The 24,290-nt window shown below is 34.8% G+C and overlaps 1 protein-coding gene across 5 annotated transcripts in view; it reads right to left on the bottom strand.

Annotated features, from left to right (window-relative positions):
- The window catches only part of CNTLN (centlein), a 276,063-nt gene that overhangs the window by 156,093 nt on the left and 95,680 nt on the right, over positions 1-24,290 (bottom strand). For 3 of the 5 annotated variants that reach the window (XM_080819727.1, XM_080819729.1, XM_080819731.1), the window contains exons 6-7: positions 20,080-20,217; positions 10,879-11,037 (exon numbers count right to left, since the gene is read on the bottom strand). In XM_080819727.1, coding sequence (XP_080675853.1) covers positions 10,879-11,037; positions 20,080-20,217 — 297 coding nt within the window. Of the gene's footprint in view, positions 1-10,878; positions 11,042-20,079; positions 20,218-24,290 lie in introns of all 5 variants that reach the window. The other 2 variants (XM_080819728.1, XM_080819730.1) reach the window with 2 other exon arrangements.

The following is a 24,290-nucleotide window of genomic DNA, read 5'->3' as shown; positions in this document are numbered from 1 at the left end:
ATTTTGTATAAATTAGCATCTACGGCTGCAGCAGGGGGAGGTGAGGGCAGAGACAGGCAGTAAGAGCTCACAGTGTAGACTCCTGGAAGGTACACTTGTTCCTGCAGGCAACAGGGGGTCACTGAAGACCTTCAACAGAGTGTGATACAACAATGTTCTGAAGGCATGACAGATAACTTTTCAATTTTTTAACTCAAGGAAACACGAACTTAAAAATTTTAAACTAGAATTTATTAATACTGTGAGACAGCATATGTTATGTATATAAGTGGTTTCATGTACAGTCACATATGGTTAACAATGGTATTCCACCAATACTCATGAACTTACATGGTAAGGAAACTCCTAACTAATGATTGTGATGTGAGGCATAATTCAATTTGTGGTAACTAATTCACATAAAGAACGTATATTTGCTGATGACACTGGGAAAGTGACCCAAGAATTAAGACTTTTTTTTTTTTTTTTTAATAAGGCTAATAGTGAGATAGTGAGATCTTTACAACAAAAGCAAAATCCCTCAGGGTTTTTGCTCCAATCTGAGAGTTTGTGAAATCCCCAAGTTCAAAATGATGTAGCAAATACACTAGTTTTTTAGGTTTGCTCATCTAATTGAAGACTGGGAGAATCTTCCATTAGCTGGCCTTGCCTCATGGAAGAAACTTAACTACACAAAAGATGGCAAAGTACTTTTCTGTATATATGCTATACTTTAATTTTTTAAACTGTAAAACTTAATAAGGCTTGTAAAACCTCTTTTCTTTGCTTTTTCTTAGACATATACCTTGCCATAAACATAAGATTGGCCAAGCCATTCCTCTGACACAATATGCCCAATGTTCTTTTTATGTTCTATAAGGGATTGTACCACTGTGTTATTATAGTTATTTCAAATAATCCATTTTACTTTACAGCCAAAGTCTAAGCAATTTTTATAAAGGAAAGTTGCCATTATGATTTATATAGAATTTCAGGACATGAATTTGTACTTTCCCTCCCAATTACCTTTATACCAGGGAGTATGTCCAATGTCCTGTCCACAGTTGATACCATCAATCTAGGAGGGAAGAGAAAGTAGGAACCTGACCACTTTGAGGAACAATGAAGGGATCAGAGTGGGCCTTATAGTGACCTACCGGAGCTGTGTTGCTGCTTTCATGATTGAGTTGAGGTGGAAAAGAAAAAAACAAAATGTGGAGACAAGAGCTAAGATGTCTAGAGAGATTTGAAGGTAGGATGAATGAAGGTCTGCCTAACAGCATACACAGTCACTTACTCAGTTAAAAGATTATATAACTACTTTCTCTCTTACTTGTATGCTTTCTTAATACTAGCCGGCTTTTAACAAGCACAAATTAATCTTTCTGGAAGAAAATTATACAAAAAATAAATATGTAAATATTTAAAATAATAAAGATTTTACAAATAGCTAATTATACCTCATTTTAAAAATATTAAAAAAAGGATTTATAGATTTCAAACATTTGACAGTCTCATGAACATTGATTGCTGCCCAAGAAAAACTCATAGTTTTCCTTCTACTTGCCCAAAGTACAGGAAGAATGATAGCGTGTGGTCAGGACTGAGGACCAATTACTGACCATTAGTGTCAAGGGTGTGGTATATTTCTTTAAGTGTCATGTCTTGGGATCTTTCTTCAAAGTTAATAAGGCTCTGGGCCTATTCATACATGAAAGAAGTCTTTGTCTTAAAGTCTCTTCTCTTGTCATCTCTCCCGTCTCCCTCCTTTCTTGCTTCTGTAACAATGGAAGACTAACTGTTCTCTTCTAATGTTCTCCACTTTGTTCTCTCTGCCATACAATTTACACATGCAATTTATTCAGCTGTCCTGGGTTGATCTGATATGACCAGTGGGCAACTCTAAACACTGAGGCAAACTGTCTTTCTCTGAAAATATCCATTCTTCCAAGCAGCAGATGGAAAAGAATCAAAAAAGCCTGGAACAGATGATCTAAATCAGCTCTGCTCCAGGAATTGGGACAAACTCTTATTCCTTAGTACTAACTCCAAATACACATTTCCTACTTGCTATTTTCTTTGATGGCTGATTGGACTTCACTTATTCAGTAGCAAGAAGACCACTCAGTTGTGGACTTAAGAGTACAGGGAGCAAAGAGAGCTCTCCAGCCATTTTTAACTCAAGGCCCCAGGCCAACAGTAAACTTGGCTACAAAAAAAAAGTCTTCAGGGAGGCTAAGTCTATTTTTATTTCTGAAGTGTTTTTGGGTGACAATGCCTCAGGGTAATAGAAGGTTTATTTCTCTAGGAGATCCCGCAAAAACGCAAAGGTTTAGGATGTTCCAGTCCCGTTAAATGCCATTTTGCTCTCATCTCATAAGAACAGTAGAGTGGGTCAATAAAGTTCTCAAGTGAGTAAATTAGGTAATACAACAAATTAACTCATCCGCATTGGTTTAGGCATTGGAGTTCGTAACTTTTTCTTTATTAGCAGTAACAATTTCTTACAACAGTTTTCAGAGAGGCTCTTTTCTCTACAATTTCTTTCCTCTAATAGTCCATAAAGCCAAAATGGATCAGAATTTTTTCCAAGATTCTGGTCTATGAAAACATTTAATCATATATTTCCATCTATACAAGTATTAATCATCATAATTCATAATCCAGGATGCTTACTATTCTCGATGCTGTTTTCTGTTGAAGAAATTAAAGTTTAAAAAGTTAAGAGAAATTCCAGGGGACAGAATGCAAGTTATCCCCAGGAATAGGACCCCAAATTCCAAGTTCTTTAATTTTCAGGGACTTATACCGAAGTACTCTTCTTCCCTTATTTTTATTAGTGTTAAGGAGCAAGCTATTTTGTTAACCTTAACAATTTTGGAAGTGGATATGCTCTGTGACCCAATGACTAATTTGCTTAAAGAATAAAATTTTCCTTATTTAGTCAGTATACTGTTTGCTATTGTGACTGAGACAATAAATTCTCCCATTGAAAACTCAGTTTGTAGCAGAAAAGTAGGGAAAAAACTCTGATTTAACATGCAGTTTAAACTAAAATAATGTATAACCTAAATCCTTATTTTTCCAAATTGATATTGCCTGCATCATAGAATTATCATTAAATAGAACAAAAAGTGATAAAACACATATTTAGTACCTCAAAGATGTTAAGTGGTATAGAAATCATAAAAGTTGATACAATCCCCATCTACAGTTAATTAAACACACATATAAATGGCATGCAAATGTAGAAAAACAATTAAAACTTAGATAAATGGCTACATGCTAAGAGGAAGAAAACACACTAGCTTACTTTCATTTCTCTTGATGGGTGTGTATCCTCCAGAGGAGCCCTCCACATTATTAGGTTTTGTGTATGAGACTAATGATTTGTTAAGGGAACCTATGGGAAAATATGACTCAACCCCTTCCCTGTGCTCAAAGTTTTTTTCAGTTTTCTCTCTTCATCTTTGTCTCCTCTATACATTCCTCTCAACCTACCACTGAGGGTAACTGATTTTATCTTTTCTGACAATGAAATGAATACTATGAAATAAATCAACTTAATAAATTGGATAAAGGAGGAGAAATGGGAGAGAAAGCAAAAAAACAACAAAAAAACTAAGAGAAAATTGAGAGAAAGAGGAAAAAGAAACTAGATTAGAAACAGTAAGTTAAGAAGACCTAACTCTATGAAAAGTAAGTTTAGTAAAAACTGGAGATAAACTATTAGTGTAATTTTTATTCAACTCACCTCAGTATTACAGCTAAGCCCCAATTATAACTTGTAAGTAATAAAATTAATGTGAAAATATATTTGAAAATCTTACTTTTAAGTAAATAATTTCATCTAGTTGTTGCATGGATTATTAGATTACTCAAATTTATTGGAAAAAATCTAGAAAAACACATGTGGATGAGGAATAAACATAAGTATTAAGTAAAATCCTTCAGGATTAGAATGAATAATTAACTTGACGTAATGAATACTACAGGTCTAAACAGTAGCATACTGTTTATTTTTGAGAAAGAAAGCAGTGTAATCATTCACAAATTTCAGCATTCTGAATTCCACCACAAATATATTTTTCTGGGGAAAAAACATATATAAGAAAAAAAATCTGAAGAAAGTAAAAAAATTAAAAATTGTAATGCCATAGCAAATAAAAGAAACCAAATTTTTAAAATCAGGAGAATGAGTGGCTGAAGAAGGATGATGGGGGTCCTTTTCACAGAGGATGGTAACATGCTAGGATCCCTTTTCACCAGAAAGAATGCAATGGAATCTTTTTTTTTTAATTTAATTTTTTTAAAGATTTTATTTATTTATTTGACAGACAGAGATCACAAGTAGGCAGAGAGGCAGGCAGAGAGAGAGGGAGAGGGGGAGAAGCAGGCTCCCTGCTGAGCAGAGAGCCCGACGCGGGACTCAATCCCAGGACTCTGGGATCATGACCTGAGCCCAAGGCAGCGGCTTAACCCACTGAGCCACCCAGGCGCCCCGCAATGGAATCTTTTCTTTTCTTTTTTTTTTTTTAAAGTAAACTCTATACCCAGTAGGGGCTGGAATTCATGACCCTGAGATCCATGCTCTACTGACTGAGTCAGCCAGGTGCCCAGCAATGGAATTCTTTAAGTAACATTTAACTTAGATATCAAGATAAATTTCCCACCATTAAAATTATTGAACATTGAAAGAATTTTGATAAGAATGAACAATGGAAGTTTATAGAATCTATTTGTAGAATCCTTTAAAGATAGGACCACATTATTCCATGTATAATGGAACTATACAGTGGGCTTTGTAACAGAGTTCAATATTGTGGGTTCCGAACCCAAGATTATGTAGATTTGAATTCTACCACCTTTCAACAATACTTTTAGCCTCAGCTACTTGATCTATAAAATAAGGAATAATAATACACCACATAGGGTTGGTATGAAACTTAAGCAGTAAAACAAAAGGCCTTTTCCCAGTTGTTGATACACAATAAGCTCAACAAATGTTAACCATTATTATATGGTTGCTGGACATGACTTAATTTGGACCTCAATCCACATAACACATTTCTGAAATAATGTGTATAAACAGAAAAACAGATTCTCTTTGGCTTATCATAAAATTTTATATTCTTTACTTAGGATTATGCCCCAACTGGATAGCGTTTCTACTTGTTTTCTTAGTTTCTCCATACTTTTATACCATTCAGAACCATTTACTCACCGAAATAGTTAAAAGTTAAATGGGCTGGGATATTTAAATTAAGATAGAAAAATATGCCTATAAAGCTTAAAAATAGTTCCACTGGAAAAAAAGTCTATGATTTTTTTAAACTGCACAATCCAAAGTGGGATATCATTGTATACAACTCCTTAAGGTTCAATAATTTAACACTTCTGGATCATTTCTCAAGTGGCAGGCAAGTCGCCTTCAAACTTCATGATCCCCTGTGCATTCTCAACATTTACTAACTTAAACAAGACTATCTTTATGTATGCACTAACTAAGAATAAACTGTATGCTATTAAATGTTCTTACTGGCTTTTTCATAAAAGGAATGGTTCCCTGACCCTGTGGGTGTGTGCCTCTGTGTCTCTGTCGGCATATTCAACATTCTCTAATGAATACTAATAGGCTCAACTGACAACAAAGAGAAATGTTTATTGCAGCTTTATTTATAATAGTAAAAAATTTTAAAAAACAGTAGTAAAAAATTTAAACAAAATACATTATCGACACTGGAAATATGGTTAAATATATTATTATTTCCAAAGTAGTTATATGTCATGATATTGTTTTAATATAATGTAGTAATGAAGTTAAAGATATTAGTGTATCCACAGATATGTCAAAATGCATTTTAAAAAACTGAAAGGAAATATTTGAATGTTAACAATATTTGCCTCTTAAAGATGGAATTATTAAAAAAAATTTTTGTGTTTTTATGAATAACTATTTACACATAGAGTAGCAAGGGAAAAACAATTGTAATATTTACTAACCACAGGCAAAATTTACAAAATATAAATAAATAATCAAGGACTTCTGAATTGAGTGTAGTTGAGTATACTAATAAAAACCTTATGAATAGGGGTGTCTGGATGGCTCAGATGGTTAAGTGTCTGCCTTCAGCTCAGGTCATGATCTCCAGGTCCTGGGATCAAGTCCTATGACAGGCTCCTAGCTCAGCAGGGAGTTTGCTTCTCCTTCTCTCTCTCCCACTACTTTTGTTCTCTCTCTCTCTCTCTATCAAAGGAATAAATAAAATCTTTAAAAATAAAAAAAAACTTTTAATAAACTTATGAATGAACGACTATAAGGACCTAAAATAACTTTCAAATTAAAATACTACAATGAGAATTAAAATTTTGGAAAGAGCATCAAGTCAAAAATTAGTCAAGTTTCCTCCTACACTACACCCCTAAGAGGTAACTTCCAAAGAACAAGAAAAAAGGAAAAGGAATTCAAAGCGGAGAAAAAAGAGGACAAAAAAGAAACTAGACATAAAAGAAAGTAAGCCAGACCTTTAAAGCAGCAGATGTCAATTTGCTCTTTTTTTCCCACCTCTATACTATTTATAAGCACAACATATTCCCATCACCTTTCTCATTATCTAGAATGATTCTTGGAGCAGATGGTCTTAATCCTGGGCAAATGTGTGTGTCAGGTTTCAAAAAGTATCCCAGATCAAGGCTGAAGTTACGACAAGTTCTCCAAATTGGAGTGATAAGCTCTACCTCTCCAAATTTAGTAAAGGTTTTGACTAGGGAATTTATGGCTTGAGGTAGAGTTCATATAAGAAGAGTTATTAAGAAACTAATTTGTTTCACTGATGTCTTATCTTCTCAGAATAAATATCACTGGTATCACTTCATCAAGGAGAGTCTCTTATCCCTAACCTAGGACAGGAACAGGCCGCAGGTACGTACTTCTACCATTACAACATACATCATTCTTACTCCTCCTACTCAGTATCAGTGAGCAATTAGATTTTATGCTGTAAGATGTAAAGAATAAAGGCAGTAAGAAGGCTACCTATGCAGGTAACAGGGGACAGTGTTTAGGCAGTGAAAGCAAGTGCAAAGACCTTGAGGTTTGGATGTTCAAGGGAAAAGGCAGAATTAAGTGTGGCTGCAGTGGAGAGATTAAGGAGAAGAAGTGGCAAAGATGAGATCAGAAAGGTGATGCAGAGCCAGATCATGTATGGTCTCCCAGGTTGTAGTAAGAACTTGGGTTTTTTACTTTTATGAGATAGGAAAACCACTGGAGGGAGCTGAATAAAGGATTTAATTTGACTTAGGAAGTTTAAGCAAAAACACCCCGGCATCTGTGTTGAGAATGGACTCGAAGGGGATTAAGGTCAGGAGCACAGAAACAAAGTGGGAAACTACTGCAGTAGCCCATGTTAATACATGAGAGTGGTTTGGACAGAATGGTGACAGCACAGATGGTGAAAGTAGCAGAATTTCAAACACGTACCAAAGGCAGAGTGCACAAGAGTTTAGTTTTGAAGATGTGAAGTCTGAGATGCCCATTAGGCATCTAGTTAAGAAGTTAAGAAGTTAAGAAATGTTAAGGAGACAATTACATATATTCTTTCCTAAAGTTCAGGTTAGAGATGCAGAGTAGATAATCAAATTTGGGGGCCATCAGCATATGGACAATTTTGATTTTGAAAGCCCAGCTGACTGGATAAAATCAACTAGGGTGTGAGTTTAAACACAGGGGGGAAAAAAAGACATCCTAAGATTTGGGCCTGAGACTAACATTGAGGTGACATGGAGACAAGGAAAAAACCAGAAAGGAACAGAAAAGGAAGAGCTAGAACTGAAGGAAGAAAGCGACACAATCACAAGTGCCTGCAAGCCAGGAGGGAAAGAAAAAAAAGAAAGTATTTTCTAGGCACGGAGAGTCATTAATTGAGACACATGTTGCCAATAAGTGAAGTTAAGATAAAGATTGATATATGATCACTGTACTGAGTGACGTGGGGGTCACAGGTAATTCTGAAGAGAAATTTTAGCAGAGGGAAAGGGACAAACACTTGACTGGAGCTGGTTCAAGAGAGAAGAGGAGGGGCACCTGGGTGGCTCAGTGGGTTAAAGCCTCTGCCTTCAGCTCAGGTCATGATCTCAGGGTCCTGGGATCGAGCCCCACACTGGGCTCTCTGCTCAGCGGGGAGCCTGCTTCCCCCCTCCCCCCCCTCTCTGCCTGCCTCTTGGCCTACTTGTGATCTCTGTCTGTCAAATAAATAAATAAAATCTTTAAAAAAAAAAGAGTGAGAGAAGAGGAAAGAGGTGAACTTTAAGAAAACTTAAGTCTTTTAAGGAATACTGCTGGAAAAGGAAAGAAAGAGAAGGAAGGGAAGAAAAGGAATATAGAGAGGTCAATACATGTTTCCTATTGTGTGTTTTGTTCTCTCCCCCAGATCAGAGACATACCAGCCTATTTGTATGTGAAGAGGAAAAAAAATGATGCTATAGAAGAGAGGGGAAACATCTCATTCTGTGGACAAGTTTATAACAACAAAAAGTTGGAGAGGGAGACCTTAACAATCCTAAAATTAGACTGTAAATCCACACTAAATATGCTCATGCTGGAGGACTAAGAGGAGCAGGAGGAGAGCCAGAGCTCTATGGACTGTCATGGAAATACATCCAAGGCATATCACTTAAAAAATGACAAGTTAAAGCACAGTAAGGATAGTGTAAGTTCATAAATATTAAAATTATAATATGCCTAGATTTGTGGTATGTGTGTATGTACACACACACACACAGAGTCCCTTATGTAGGAAAATCTGGAATGACTACTCAGATGACTACCCCTGGGTAGGGGATGAAATGAGCTGGGGTGAGTGGAAGGGTATTTGAATCTGTTAGACTACCACTATCAGGACTTCTGTAGTATTATTTCAATAGCTTATAATAATGTATTCTTGTAATAGTTGCATATTTAACAAAATGACTTAAAAATATTCTGTTCTTCTAGAGATACTCTTGGATACATTCAAATATTAAGAGTGGTTGCTTCTGAGGCAAGGGCTTCAGGTACAAGTGCAGAAGACTACTGTTTTGTCTCATACACTTGTGTGTTATTTGAAAGTTTATCACGAGCATGTAAGTAACACTTTGGTAACAATTATTTTAGTTAAAAATGCTTAAGTACTCAGTTGTTCGAAATGATGTAGAATCTGCAAAAGTTCTCAGGTAGGTTATAAGAGATGATTGCTCTCTGCAGAGGTTGCTAAGGAAAAATCAACAAAAAACAATTAAGGCTGAAACATTTTGTCTCAAATTTTTAGTTAACAATTTAAAAAAATCCTTAGCACACAAGATTGAAAAATGAAATAGGAAAGGAAACAATGCCTTTTTCCTCCTCTTTACCAAGTTCTTTCTTGCTGAGAGTAGAAACAGAAAAAGAAGTATTAGCACATAAGAGAAAAGGGTATGAGGCTTATTACCAAGCAGCTCTAAAGACATATTTGAATATAAATTGCCATAGCAGGGGACTTTTAAGCAAAAATTAAGAGAGAGAAATGTTTGAGGTAAATATACAAGTGAAAAACATGAAAATAATTAAAGTTACTAATAATAACCTGTATTTTATGTCATTTTAGCAATGGAGACTAGTTTAGAAGCAAAAGCATACTGGGCAATCCCACCACACAAAACAAAAAGGTGAAGCTGCTCTCTTCCAAGTGGAGAGAATAGGCATTACCCTTTCACTTGACATTAGCCACATCCTGGAATACAGAATACACAGTGAAAACCACTGTTCCAAAGCATTATTTAAAAATATACATTTAGGGGTGCGAGAGTGGCTCAGTAGGCTGAGCGTCCCACTCTTGATTTTGGCTCAGGTCATGATCTCATGGCTGTGGGATCAAAACCCACATGGAGCTCTGCGATCAGTGGGAAGTCTGCTTGTCTCCCTCTCTCTCCCACTGTCCCTCCTCCCCTGCTCTCTTGCTCTCTTAAATAAATAAATACATCTTTAAAAATATATGGGTTTAAAGTTTACTTAATATTTACTATTACTACTGACATAAAACGTTAATTATAGATACTGGATTTTCATGGTCCTTTTTTAGGAGAAGAGTGAGTTAAACAGAAAAAAACAACACAGATTGCACTATTTAACCACTCTAAGCTTTGGCTGCCTCAACTATTACAACCAAATAAAATCAATCTTGTAAGACTGACCAATACAGAAACTAAATTATTTCTATAAATAATTTGGTACACTACACAAAACAATAAAAGTGTCTTTTTTAAAAATTACTAGCCATAATTATTGTTGCTGAGTCAGTTGGCATACCTAAATAGTTGGGTAAGCCTTCTGGAGAGGTTCCTAAAACAACTGTAAAGTAAAATGACTATTTAAAAGAAACATACAAAATAGAGAAAAATCCTTGGAGAGTATTGATCCTGAGGACCTCATCAGCATACCCAATTGGGTTTGTGCAGGTTGGCCAATAAAATAATGCACAAAATTCTAAAATGAAAGACTGCTTTAGGTCATAAACTAGAATCGTAATTGATGAATAATTTCTCATAATAGAAGGCTACGTAATTCCAATCCCCCTAGTCCTTCCTGGTTTGGGAGTTACAGTCAGGTATGTTTTATATCAGATGTCAAAACTCCAATTTATAAAAACAATATCCCATAGAGTAAATTTGCTTCTATATTTTAAACATTTCAGCTTTAATGGCCATAAAGAAAAGTCAAAAAATTTCAAATATTACCAGATTGAATTATATTTCATTTTTAATTCTGAAGAACCATATAAAAGGGAATAGTAAAGAAGTGTTGAAATTGGAAAAAATTTGAATTCTATATATTTTTAGAAGTTCACACATATAAATTTACATTTTTATAACAGAATAAAAGCATACTTTTTGATATGATATACTTTCAGCTGTGTGAACATCTTCCTGATTCCTCAGGACTTTCTGTGTGTCCATATTCAGAACCTGAAGCTGCTGGATCAGCTCTGCCTGCTGGGCTGTATGCGCACTGTTCTGCTTGTAAAGGTTCTGCAGCTCCTGCAGCTCCTTCCTGTGCAAAGGAAGCAATAAATAGAGAAAGGCAGGAATAAAGATCATCTCAGCTAAATAACTGTGTTCACTGAAGGTTATAGATCATCTTCCAGTTCTCTCATCTACTGTTTTTCACTGCAGGCAAACATATTAATAAAAGAAATAACATATAAAGTATTTAATATTTCTCACATACACCTACAAAGTATTGATAGAATGAATATGACTTTCAAAGCCAAATACTTATCAATTTTTTTATAGCTTGATAGTAATAAAAACCTTGGATATACTGACATTATACCACCTTCTTATTGAAAGTAAGTTACACTTCAGTTCCAAGAACTGATACATACTGATGTCAACAATAGTTTTCAGTTATGAATAGTGGGTAAGTCAGAATTTCACTGTACACTATACAGAACTTTAAATGCATTAAAAGGAATCCCAAAAGGCAAGTAAAGTTTCAAACCAAAGTTCCTTAAAGGTTTGCAACCTCAGGGGTTTGGACTGGGATTCCTGTGACTCTTCTAATCCAGACTGAAGAAGAGATGGGGAGGGTGGGGAGCCAGAAGGAAGGAGAGCAACAACAAGGTGGACACCAGTCCTTTTACCCCGCCGAGGATGCAAGTGGTAAGGAGGAGGATAAACGAACTGGGGGTGGCAGTAATGATGACACTAAGGGTCCTGGAAAACTATGCTTCTGGGAAAGAAGTTACCAGAATTCTGTGGTAGTGAATCCTATGTGACACACATCATATAAAACTGGAGCATATTTTGTAGGTTCAATTGGAAGAGAAAACCACAGAGATACATTTCATAGAAATATACTTTATAATATGTATTCTGGAGACTGTATTTTTTAATGGAACTTTTTAAACCTATTAACTTCAAACTGATAATTCATTCTCGTAAGTCTTAAAAGAAAAAAGGAACAAAAGAGATACACAAATGGTTATTGAAAATGGATGAAGATCCACATGGGAGAACGGCTCTACTTTTTAGAGGTTTAGAATATTGCTTTTCAAATACAACAACAACCCTTGCACCCATACAGATAGGTGAACATACACCACCTGTCTCAGTCCTTTCTGACCACTACAGCAAAGTATCAGACCCTGGGTAGTTTTACAAACAATAGAAATTTATTTTTCATAGTTCTGGAGTCTGGAGGTCAGTGATCAGAGTGCAAAGTAAGGGCCCTCTTCTTAGTAGTAGACTTCCTGTTGTATCTTCACAGGATATACAGACATTAGGGAGCTCTGGGAGGTCTCTTTTATAAGAACACTAATCCCGGGATGCCTTGGTGGCTCAGTTGGTTAAGCAGCTGCCTTCAGCTCAGGTCATGATCCCAGCGGCCTGGGATGGAGTCCCACATTGGGCTCCTTGCTCAGCAGGGAGCCTGCTTCTCCCTCTGCCTCTGCCTGCCACTCTGTCTGCCTGTGCTCGCTCTCTCTCTCTCTCTCTGACAAATAAATAAATAAAATCTTAAAGAAAAAAAAAAAAAAAGAACACTAATCCCATTCATGAGGACTGTATCCTCACGACCTAAACACCTCCCAAAGGCCCCCTTCCTAACACCATCACATTATGTATTAGAATTTCAACATATTCATTTTGGGTGGATAAAAATATTCAGACTATAGCATCATCTTTCCATATCTCTTCGAAAAAAACAAAACTTGCAGTAAGTAACAGCCCAAAATCAGGAGAGGAGAAACAAAAGAGAATCAATAATGGCACAATGCCTGCAGGATAGGTAATGCTCAAAGAGAAGGGGAGAAGAGACCCACAGTAGTAATGCTTGCTGAGTACTACCATTTTTCAAGAATAACACTGGTAAAAACTATGGAAGAAGATAGGCTAAAATTCTATCAGGGTATATAGTCAAAATATACGTTAGCAAGGAGACCTAAGGAAATATTGCATTTAAAATGGGGACATGATAAAGATAAAAAACACCATTTTTTTGGTGCAATGTGAAACTAAACAAATTTACTTCTCCTCCAATGCTAGAAGACATTTGTTATTTCTTAAAGAGAAGATCACTATTTGGCTTGCATTTAAGGGTCATGTGGAACAAAATATATGTATCTTTAATCAGAAAAAAAACATACTCAAAGGGGGCCTACATGGCTCAGTCAGTTGAGCATATGACTTCAGTTCAGTCTTGAACACAGGGTCCTGGGATGGAGCCCGCTTCGGGCTCCCTGCTAGTGGGGAGTCTGCTTCTCCCTCTGCCCCACCCCACACCCTGCTCATGCTCTCTCTCACTCTCTCTCCCTCATGTAAATGAATAAAATATTTAAAAAAGAAAAAAAAAAGAACATACTCAAGAGTAGGGAAACGCTCATACTACGAGGCACCTGAGGATTAAAAATCAACTAAGGGAACAGCATATCGCTGTTTCTCATCTCATGCTATGTCCTGGGCACACTCCCAGTAAGTGGAGTGGAAGCATCATCTTACACTATTACACTCTTCCTCTGTGTCTCCCCACGCCACCTTCTGAAAAGTAGATGAGATCAGGGTACACCAATGTTGCAAATATGAAATGTGGAACTTGACTGGTATCAAAGTAAGCAACAAACAAAGCTTACAAAAGGCATACCTCTAGACCACTAGCAAACACTGAATTTGCCTAGATCTTTCCTCATTTGGAAACGAGTAAAGAAAAACAAACTGGACTTATTAAAAGGAGAGTACTGAGAATTAGGAAAAAAGGAATTTTATTGTACATACTCGGAGGAAAAGTGTACCTCTGAGAAGTTACTGAAGGAATTAAAAGGAAAGAAAAAGTATGAATAAGAAATTACCACACCTCTCTGAATTATCAATAGAAAGACAAGATGTGAAGATGAGCTTAATAAAGTTTCTGTAAAAGTGGGAATTTTTTGTCTACTGCTATAAACAGTGCACCTAAGACAGTTCCTGTTCCTTATTATATTTGTTAGTGTGGCAGACACATCTTACGCTTATGTTCAGATTCAGCCTACACCTGACTCTTAACAATCTCATTCGCTTGCTCTGTCTCAGCTTATTAACTACCACTTCCACCTATGAAATTTACGGAGCTCATCTGGCTCCATCACTTGAAATCCACCAGCTGCATTCCTAGCATGTTTGTGCCACTTTCAGGTTAGGATAAATGCTACAACACAGGCATGGCATAAGCAACTTTTACCAGTGAAAGACAGAATACAAGAAGAAACCAGATAGATAAATTTTTCTCTTTCTCTTTTTCCATCTAATGGATGGCTGTAGAGCATGGTTTCTCTCCCACAGTCTGTCAAGAATCAAACTGGGTAGCAAATTCAGTACACCTGCTGTCTCTTCAGGGCTCACCGTGAAGCAGGAGGCAGCACAATAATGCATTTCCTTGAATCACTTTTTATCCTTGCCTGTCTCCTCCTCCTTCTCTTACTTTCCCCTGGAATTCAATCTCCCAAGTAAGTAATCAGGACTTAATGCTTCCCTCAGGCTCTAGGATATATGGCATAAGATAGTTATTAAATGGATGAAATGAAAAGCATAACATAAAGATTGCTAAAAAGAAAGATGCCATGATAGTATCAAAACACATAATGAGAGCAGTTATAAGGAAAATAAAAGCTATGGAAAATAAAATTAATTGGTAGTATCAAACCTGATAAGTTCCTATAGGCACGGATGAAAAGGAGTAAGGGAAGGTGTGGCTTGAACTGAGACAGTGCTGAGAACAAACATTTTCTCCTATCTCAAGAAGAATGTTAAGTTCTGTTAAAAATACTGGGTTCCCAAAAGATAAATCCAGTGACCTTTCAGTTACAGTGATGCTATCTAAGGGATTGAGTGGGCCATGGGATAAATTAGGAATATCCCTGTAGAGATCAAGTTTGATACCAAAGACTGACAGAGGGTTTCAGGCAGCTTCTCTAGGTTATTTTGCAGTTTAAAAAAAAAATCTTGATGGTTTACAAAAACAGAGATTTACCGCTTATTCACATTGCAGGTGGCTTTCTGCTATTCTAAGACACATACTGCAGCCGTGGACTGCATTAGAAATATGACACTCTGGTGGCAGAGGGCAAAAAGCAAAGGCAAATCAGGGAATGACTTTTAACACATTAGGACATGGCATATGTTACTTTCACCCTTGTCCCACAGGCCAAAATAAATCACATGGCTAAAGCTGATGCTAATGCGCGAGAAAGCATATCCTAGCAACAGGGCAAACCCTGATGAAAATAGGCCCCTGAGATGAATCAAAATAAGTACAGGAATGAACACATCAAAAGTAAAAAGTTTAGTGATGAGCACTGAAGCAAAACATAGGACTAATCCTAAATGTCTTTGGTCACTGTGGTTATAAGTGCTATATATCTTGAGACCCAAAATCAGGGGGAATTAAAATGGTTGAATGCATGTTCTATTTCCCAAAGTTTACATAGCAGGGTGTCAAACGAAATAAAGATGAAATGTAGTTTTAAGAAAAATGACATTGACCTCCAAAGTTTTTCATGTCATTCTGGTCCTAGCTTTAGAGAGAGAGAGAGAGACAGTGGTTTTTATAGAGAAAATATTTAATTTCTCTCAATTTCACATCAGTGTCTTATTGTTCCATTATATCACCAAAAACTAAAGTCTACTTATTAAGAGAACATGTTGAATATAGTCCTTTTTATCTAAAAACTTTTGTCAACTTAATCTTCAACCTATAAATACAAATTAAGGAAAATCTAGGATGATTCTCACAAAATTTTAATGGTTGTTACTTCTCCAGAGTTGTATTTTAAGTGTAATATTTTTCCTCTATCTTCTTTGTACTTCACTGTACTGCAGAGATTTTTAAAATAATTCATATGTGTCATTATAGCAAATAATTATATACTTGCTGTTTATTATCATAAAAATGTAAACAAAAATAAAGAACAGCAATATTAATTACATAAGAATTTGAATCCAAGGCAAAAAAAATTACAAACAAAAAAAGTAAAATTCACAGTAAAAACAAAAGAACTGTGAACACTTTACCCATGAAATGATAGCACATCAAACAAGTAGAGCAAAAAACTAAAAGTAATAAAAGGAAAATCAGTTGGAAACTACATGGGAAGGAAATATTCCATTTGAAACAGTAACAAAAACATAAAACAGCTAGGAATAAATTTAACAACAAATGTCAAAACCCTTTGGAAACTTAAAACATCTTCTAAGGACACAAAGGTACTGAAAGAAATGGAATGGCATACCATCCTCTAAGACAGGAAGACTGGCATCTTTAAGATGTCCATTCTTCTCAGGCTTACTTGTAAATTTGATGCTCTAACTAAATACTAAACAAGAAATAAGCAAGTTCAATCTAAATTTTTGCCAAAAAATTAATAAGCAATAAATGCCAGGAGAGCTCTGAAAAAGAACAGTGATGGAGAATGCACACATACTTTCCAAAGTTCACCATCTCTACCCTCTTATCTAGTCCCTCTAGTCTAAGAGGCCGACCTCCACAGACTGCATTATACTGGTCCCTTATCCTCTACCTCTAACTGAATTTGATTAGTTGAAGTGCTGGCTGGTGATGAGAGAGGGTCAATGAGAAAAAAAGGTCCAGGAATTTCTTTTCCTGACTCGGTCTTTGCTGAGCCACAGGTGGCAGCGTCAATGTGTCTGTGTCTAAAGATATTTCTCCTAATATGCAGCCTCTCTCCCAGGATAATTTTTTTTAAACAGAGATCTGGAAAGAGCTTATCTCCTTGCTCCTTCTGATCTGGGGGTGGTAACAGATTCCAGTTGTTGATAATCTAAATCTCAATATCTATTTGGAGAGAATTGACATCTTTATTATACTGAGCCTACTAAACCACGAACTTTGTATATCCCTACACATATTAGACCTTTTATTTCTGTCAATAATGTTTTCTACTTCTCTGCATAGAAGTAATACACATCTTTCATTACACATACTTTTCAAAGTTCTACTCACAGTTTTACTCATATTGTAAATTGTATTATTTCCATATATTAAGTCCATTTCCTCATATTTTGCTGGCTTAAAAGGTGCAACTGAATTTTATTCACTAACATTATATCTACCAAGTGTGTCAAATCCACTTATTAATTTGAACAATGTTTCTGTAAGTTGAGGTTTCTTTGTGAATTAATCATATTATAGGCAAATAATAAGGTCTTTTCCTTTCAGTTCCAGTCCTTAAATCTTTTATTTTTATTCTTGCCTTACTTGATATTTCTGACTATGTGCTAGACATTAGTTTACAAAACTGTGGATATAATTTGAGGACATAATTATTACATCCAGGTTATTAATCCAATTTCAGGATTCTGACTTTGATGATATTTCTAACCCTCCAGAGTATGACTGTACTATCCTAACTTTTATTTTTTTTATTTTTATAGGAGATTTGTAAGTAATTTCTTAAGAAAAATTCCCAACTCATTAACAATAGCCCATGTCCATGTAATTTGGCCAACCCTCCATGTAGCCATTTAGCCACCCTCCATGTAATCATAGAATCATTACCTATTCAGGCGAAAATTTTAATTAGGAAACTTAGTTGGCTAGCACTTTTATGCAAGTATGCAAGTTCTAAGTATATACTCAGATGTTCTATATGCATTATAGACACAACCTTATTATATATGTGCTTATTTACTTATTTATACACTGACTCAGGGTAAAAATCATTTAAGGTAGTTCCTAACAATGTTGTATATCACAGTGGATGACATGAATATTCAATAAGTATGCAAATAGATGAATTCCAAAGAAATAAACCCATGAAGAAATAAAACAGGTCAACTCTGTCATATACCAATAAGGAAAAGTATATCCAGATAAGAAAGTGCCTAGAATACTTTTCCGACAATTATGGTTTTGTGTGTTTTTTGTACAATATAGAGATTCAATAAAATGATACTGGTACATTGTAATCACCACCACCCCCCTCTGAGAAATAAAACTGAGGAAGGAAAGGAGACATACAATATACCAAATAACCCAAATAACTCAGGAGAAACACTGCAGATACCTCAACTATCACCCTATCATGGTCCTCTGTTCCATACTTCCGACTCTAGATTATTTTCTCCTCCTCTGTAAGTCCTTATAATCAAGCTCTTAAAATTACACATGGCCCATTATTTTACCATTGTGTAAGAAAATGTCCATCTGTGAATATTATTGCCTTATTTACTATAGCTTATAGCTCTTATACTAAATTCAAGTACACAAAGGGGAGAAGTTTAGTATAAAAACGGGATTATTCAAATACCATGCACTTAATACTACATTGCATCCTAGATTATATCCTATGTTCCATCCAAATCATACCCTAAAAGAGAAAGATCATTATTGGAATATTATGTGCAGTTACAGGTGCTGTATTTTAAGAAAAATATTGACAATATAATGATATGGAATGCATTCAGAAATGCAACTGAAAATAGGATAACACCTATGAAATATATATATGAAAAATTATGAGAAATAAAAGGAGTTAATTAACTAATGAGAAGATAAAGTTATGGATAAAGATATTATTTGAAGATTATTTGAAAATAATCTTCCATTATTTGAAGATCTAGGCTATGGAATAGAGATTAGATTGTTTCTGAGATGCTCTAGATAAGAATTCAAGATAAACGGGATTACAAGATAACTGTAAAAAAGCAAATTTCAATTCAATAAATGAAATAATGTTCAAATATAAACAATATAAAGTGATAAGAACAGTCTCAAAAAGTACCTCAATTTACAAACTGTAAGTATCAAGCAATGACTAAAAGGCATATTATCTTATTGAGAAAAAGATAGGAATAAATGATAATTTTAAGATTTCTTACAAATGTATAATTCCATAACTATTTAAAATTATTTTTCTGATTTCATCAGATTATAGACTTAAAAAAAAAATTATACCATGAATAGATAAGCCAACCGGCCTGTCATCCTTAATTTTATACTTGTCCTCAACTGCTTTCTAACCAAAAATCCTGCCCTGACATCTATAGCTCTTGCAATGTACTAAATATATGTAAAGACATATAAATATATACTGAATAGAGAGATATACAAAAAATATATGTACATATCAAGTTTTAACCACACAAATATTATATAATACAAACACACAAAATTTGTATATTATATATATAAATATCTCACATTTGTGTATTTAAATATATGATAGTATGACCAGAGAATGAAACTGTACTTACAGAAGCATATGATAAATTTTGATTGTATGATTTACTTTAACTAGTTTAAGTAAAAAATGCATATATATACATACATGTATATGTATGTATGTGTATACAGATAACATGTGTATATATGAATGCATATACATTTATATATTTATGATTTGTTCTAACACCATTTTCTGATAAAGGTAACTGAAATAAGTTAATAGGTAGTATAAAATATTTCAAAACACTTAAAAACACCAGTTTTTCAAATAATTCTACTTTGTGTTAGTATAGAAAGAATATCTCATAAACTAGAACTATTTAGAATATAATAAAATAAAAAGTCAAATTGGATTTCTCATATATTGCCCATTAGAACAATAATGAATATTATATAACACCTGGCTGGGAATATTTTGGAAGGAAACAATGAATGAATGCACTGTCCTTGTTAAAAATGGAGACAAGGGGCACCTGGGTGGCTCAGTGGGTTAAGCCTCTGCCTTTAGCTCAGGTCATGATCTCAGGGTCCTGGGATCGAGCCCCACATTGAGCTCTCTGCTCAGCAGAGAGCCTGCTTCCCCTTTCTCCCTGCCTCTCTGCCTACTTGTGATCTCTCTCTGTCAAATAAATAAATAAAATCTTTAAAAAGATTTTATCTCAAAGATTCTCTTTGAGAATGCTCTTTCCAATCTTTTGATTCTCTTAGTTAACTATCCCCATTTTGGTATATATAATTCCAGATAGTTTCAATACACAAACATATGTCCTCAAAGAAGACATACTCTTGTCATTTTAGAGTGCTAATAATATTCATATATGTCACCATTCTGAATAACTAATGACTTTAATGTTAAATTTAAAAATTGAATATACTTGCCTGACAAGGGTAATATCCATATCCTTCTGGTTAAGTTCAGTCTGTTTATTATTCAACTGTAATGACAGAGCATTATATTTACTCTGTGATGCTTCAATTTCTTTTTTTGCTTCAATTAAATTGTCTTCAAAGGCCTAAATCAGAGGACTTATATCACAATCAAATATAATAAGTATCAAACAAATAAATATAAATGAAATATATTATATTTAATTAATCTACAAAATGACAGTAAAAAATTTGTAGTGTTTTCATGTTTTCACTTAACTAAAAAAACTTTAGTACAAACAGTAACTTAAATACCAGTCACAGTTAACTTTTTTTCAGAAAATAAAAAAGTATCATAGCATTCTGGCACAAAAGCTAAGAATTTGAAGCAATTAAATGTGAAAATCTATGTAGAAATGTATGTATTAAAATACAATGTAGAAATTACTGTATAATGAAAAAGCATTAATTATGTGAATAAAAATGAGTTCATTTACATAAATAGTACTTGGGACAGACACTATATATTTCATAATACCTCTGTTTTAGATGTATACACATAACTACACCAGGAGAAAAAAAGACAATACTGCAAAAATATCAACATAATTTTATAATATTTGAGATTCAGATAATGCCCAGTTCCCCTAATCACGATGAAATTTTTCCTCAAGTTTTTCAAAGTTGGCGTTTTCCTCCAGATAACTGCTTTTTTATCCGTTTTAAAACTATTTCAAAATTAATGTTATTTTCTAAAGCTATATTTTCTCCAAAATATATTATAAAACTTTGATTATTTTCATAAAGTATTAAATAAATATAATATCTAAAAATAGAGTATACCCACATAAATGCTATACATTCATTATTTACAGAAGTGAGCACTAGGTTTTACGTCAACCATTACTCTACTCTAGCCATGATCTCATACTTCATATATTACCTTACAGTAGCTAGAGTAATATTTTGAAGATAAAAATACTGGCTTTCAGCTAAGAAAGCACTCTGAGTATTTCTCAAATTTCCATTTATTACACAGAGCAATGACAGGAAGAGAGAGGAGGGGCACCTGCATGGCTCAGTTGGTTAAACTAACTCTTGATTTCAGCTCAGGTCACGATCTCAAGGTCATTGGATCCAACCCCACATCCCCTCTGCTCAGTGGGGAGTCTGCTTGAGATTCTCTCCTTCTCCCTGTCCCTCTGCCCTTCCCCCCACTCATGCACACACACTCGCATGCACTCTCTCTCTCAAATAAATAAATAAATCTTAAAAGAGGGTTGGTTACCTGTTTAAAACATTAAAATAACTACTAGGGGTACCTGAGTGCCTCAGTCCTTAGTTGGTTAACTGTCTGTTTTGGGCTCAGGTCATGATCTCAGGGTCCTGGGATCAAACCTCATGTCAGGCCATACACTCAGTGGGGAGTCTAGTTGTCCCTCTCCCATGCTCTTCCCCCCAAATGTGCTCTCTACCTCAAATAAATACATAAAATCTTTGAAGAAACTTTAAAAATAAAAATAAATGTAACTACCATATAATCCATCAAGCTCACTCCTTAGAGCAGGGTCTTAAAGAGATATTTGCAAACCCACGTTCATACCAGCACTGTTCATAATAGCCTAGAGGTAGAACCACCCAGATGTTGGACGAATAGATTAAAAATGGGGTCTATACATAAAACAGAAAACAATGAAGCCTTAAAAAGAAAGGAAATTCTGTCACATGCTACAACATGGATGAACTTTGAGGACACTATCATTAAAAATCATTATCATTAAAAAACAAAAAAAGATAAAATGAAAAGGTCTCATCCAATAAAAAATGCCAATAAAGTGATATAAATTATTTTAAAACAGTCAAATGAAAATGGAAATCCTGGTGTTAAAAAGCAAAATTAACAAAATGAAGAGCACAAAAAAACTCACTAGTGTAGCTGAACATTTAACATGAGATGACAAAAATAAGAAAAAAACAAAGATAAATCCAAGAAAAAAAGAGTAACAAAAAAGTTAACAGCCCCAGAGAAATGTGGACACCACAAACTGCACCAACATAAGCATAATGGGACTACCAGAAGAACAGGCAAGAGAACAAAAAAATAGAAGAAAAATTCAAAGAAATAATGACTGAAAAATTCCTAAAACTCATGAAAAAAATTTAATCTAAACATCTGTGAAGCTCAACAATCTCCAAGTATTGTACATGTATAAATCCACAAACAGACATACAGTGAAAATACTGACAGCCAAAAACAAGAAAATCTTAAACACAAGAGAAAAACCATTCCTCATTTTCAAGAGACCTCAGTAAAATTAACTGACTTTTCTTCAGATATAATGATGCAAGAGACACTGGGATAACAATTCAAAGTGCTCAAAAAAATAAACAAACAAACAAAAACACCTGCCAATGCAGAACCATATATATAGAGTAAAGCTATCATTTAAAACTAAAGGTGATGAGTGACATCAGGAAAATAATACAGCTCCAAGCATTTTGCCCTGGCAGAAATATCAAAAAGAAAGCAGAAACTTTCAGAACCAATGTTAGAAAAACTTGGAATGCATTCAAAGGTTTACAACAAAAAGCAAATGATAAGCTAAGAAAAAAAGCAACTTAAAAATGGGACAAAAGATTTATGGAGTTTTCAGTTGCCCTTCCCACACTGTCTCCAGCAAGCTGACCATTTTAAAAACTGTGAATCTTAAAGTAGTGATATTCTTAGAATGGCAGGAGCCTATGTTCCCAGTTGGAGATCCTGGTTCCTGGTTTGGGAGGAAGCAGAACAGACTTTAGAGTAAACGAATATGTGTGTCTGTTCCAATTTATCTAAGGGCTACCTGAATTATAGATACAAAGCGATTATGTCTGATCCAACTGGGATCAAAGACTGGATAAATGGAGGAAATAGCTCAAAAATATCAAAGGTTAACTAACAAACCACAGATGTGTGGGACAAAAGATTACTGGTTGAGGTATACAACAGAATGCCTCAGACATGGGAACAAAAGCCTTGGAAGATTCTTGGGGGACATTAGGACATTCAAAAATACCCACTGATTTGGGAGAGTTTAGAAAGCCACACAGAGGCTCAGAAAAGAGAAAGGAAGACCCAAAGTTTTACCCTTGGCTGAGCTCTGAGCTCAGTGCAAATATGGATAAGTACTGAAGAAGAGTCTTAGCACAGAGACAATACAAAGACTGGGAGAGGGATTTGTTTTGTGTCTGTGGATGTGTTTTGTTGCTGTTGTTGTTGTTATTGTTTTTGATTCTTTGTGTTTTGTTTTGGCTCCTGCCATTCAAGGAAAACTATGACACAATGGGGGGTGAACAAAAGCTAAAGAATAGAAACCTCAGTGACCTTACAAAAGTGACCTTAAACTCTTAAAAATATAGATTGGGAGATTACCTAAACAGACTACCACAGCCTTCAAACAATTAAAAAAGCAGCAAGACTTCAGAAAGGGGTAGAATCTGACTTCCAAAGTTATACTCAAATACCCAACTTTCAACAACAATAAAATATCACAAGGCATACAAAAATAAAATAAAACAAAAACAATAACAACAACAAAAAACACAGAAGTATGGCTTATCCAAAGGAACATATAAATTAACAGAAAACATTCCTGAGGAACCCCAGATGTCAGATTTATAACGCACAAACTAAAATAACTATCCTAAATATCCTTACAGAGCTGAAGAAAAACATGAAAAAGGTTTACAGGAAAACAATGTATAAACCAAAGGAATATCAATTAAAGAGGAAGAAATTAGTAAAAGGAATCAAACAATTCTGGAGCTAAAAAAGCACAATAAAATGGATAATTCTCCAAAGAATCTAACAACAGATGCAGAGCGGCAAAAGAAAGAATCAGCAAGCTAGAAGAAGAAACATGTAAAATTATTGAAACACCAAAAAGAACATGAAGTGAACAGAACCTATCTGAAAACTTGGGACACCATTAACTAGACCAACATATACATTATGGGAATCCCAGAAAGAGAAGAGACAGAAGAGGAAGCAGAAATAACATCTGAAGAAATAATGGCCATGACATTCCCAATTTTGATGGAAGATATATATCTACAAATCCAAAGGCCCAACAAACTCCCAAGAACAATCAACAGAGAGACCTACAAATTATAATCGGCCTTTTGAAATTCAGCCCCTGCAAAAAGAATCCTGAAAGTAAGAGTGCCTTGTCACATAGAA

Source organism: Martes martes (genome assembly GCF_963455335.1).
Source record: "Martes martes genome assembly, chromosome: 12".
NCBI lineage: Eukaryota > Metazoa > Chordata > Mammalia > Carnivora > Mustelidae > Martes > Martes martes.
This window is presented reverse-complemented; position numbering and strand designations above follow the sequence as displayed.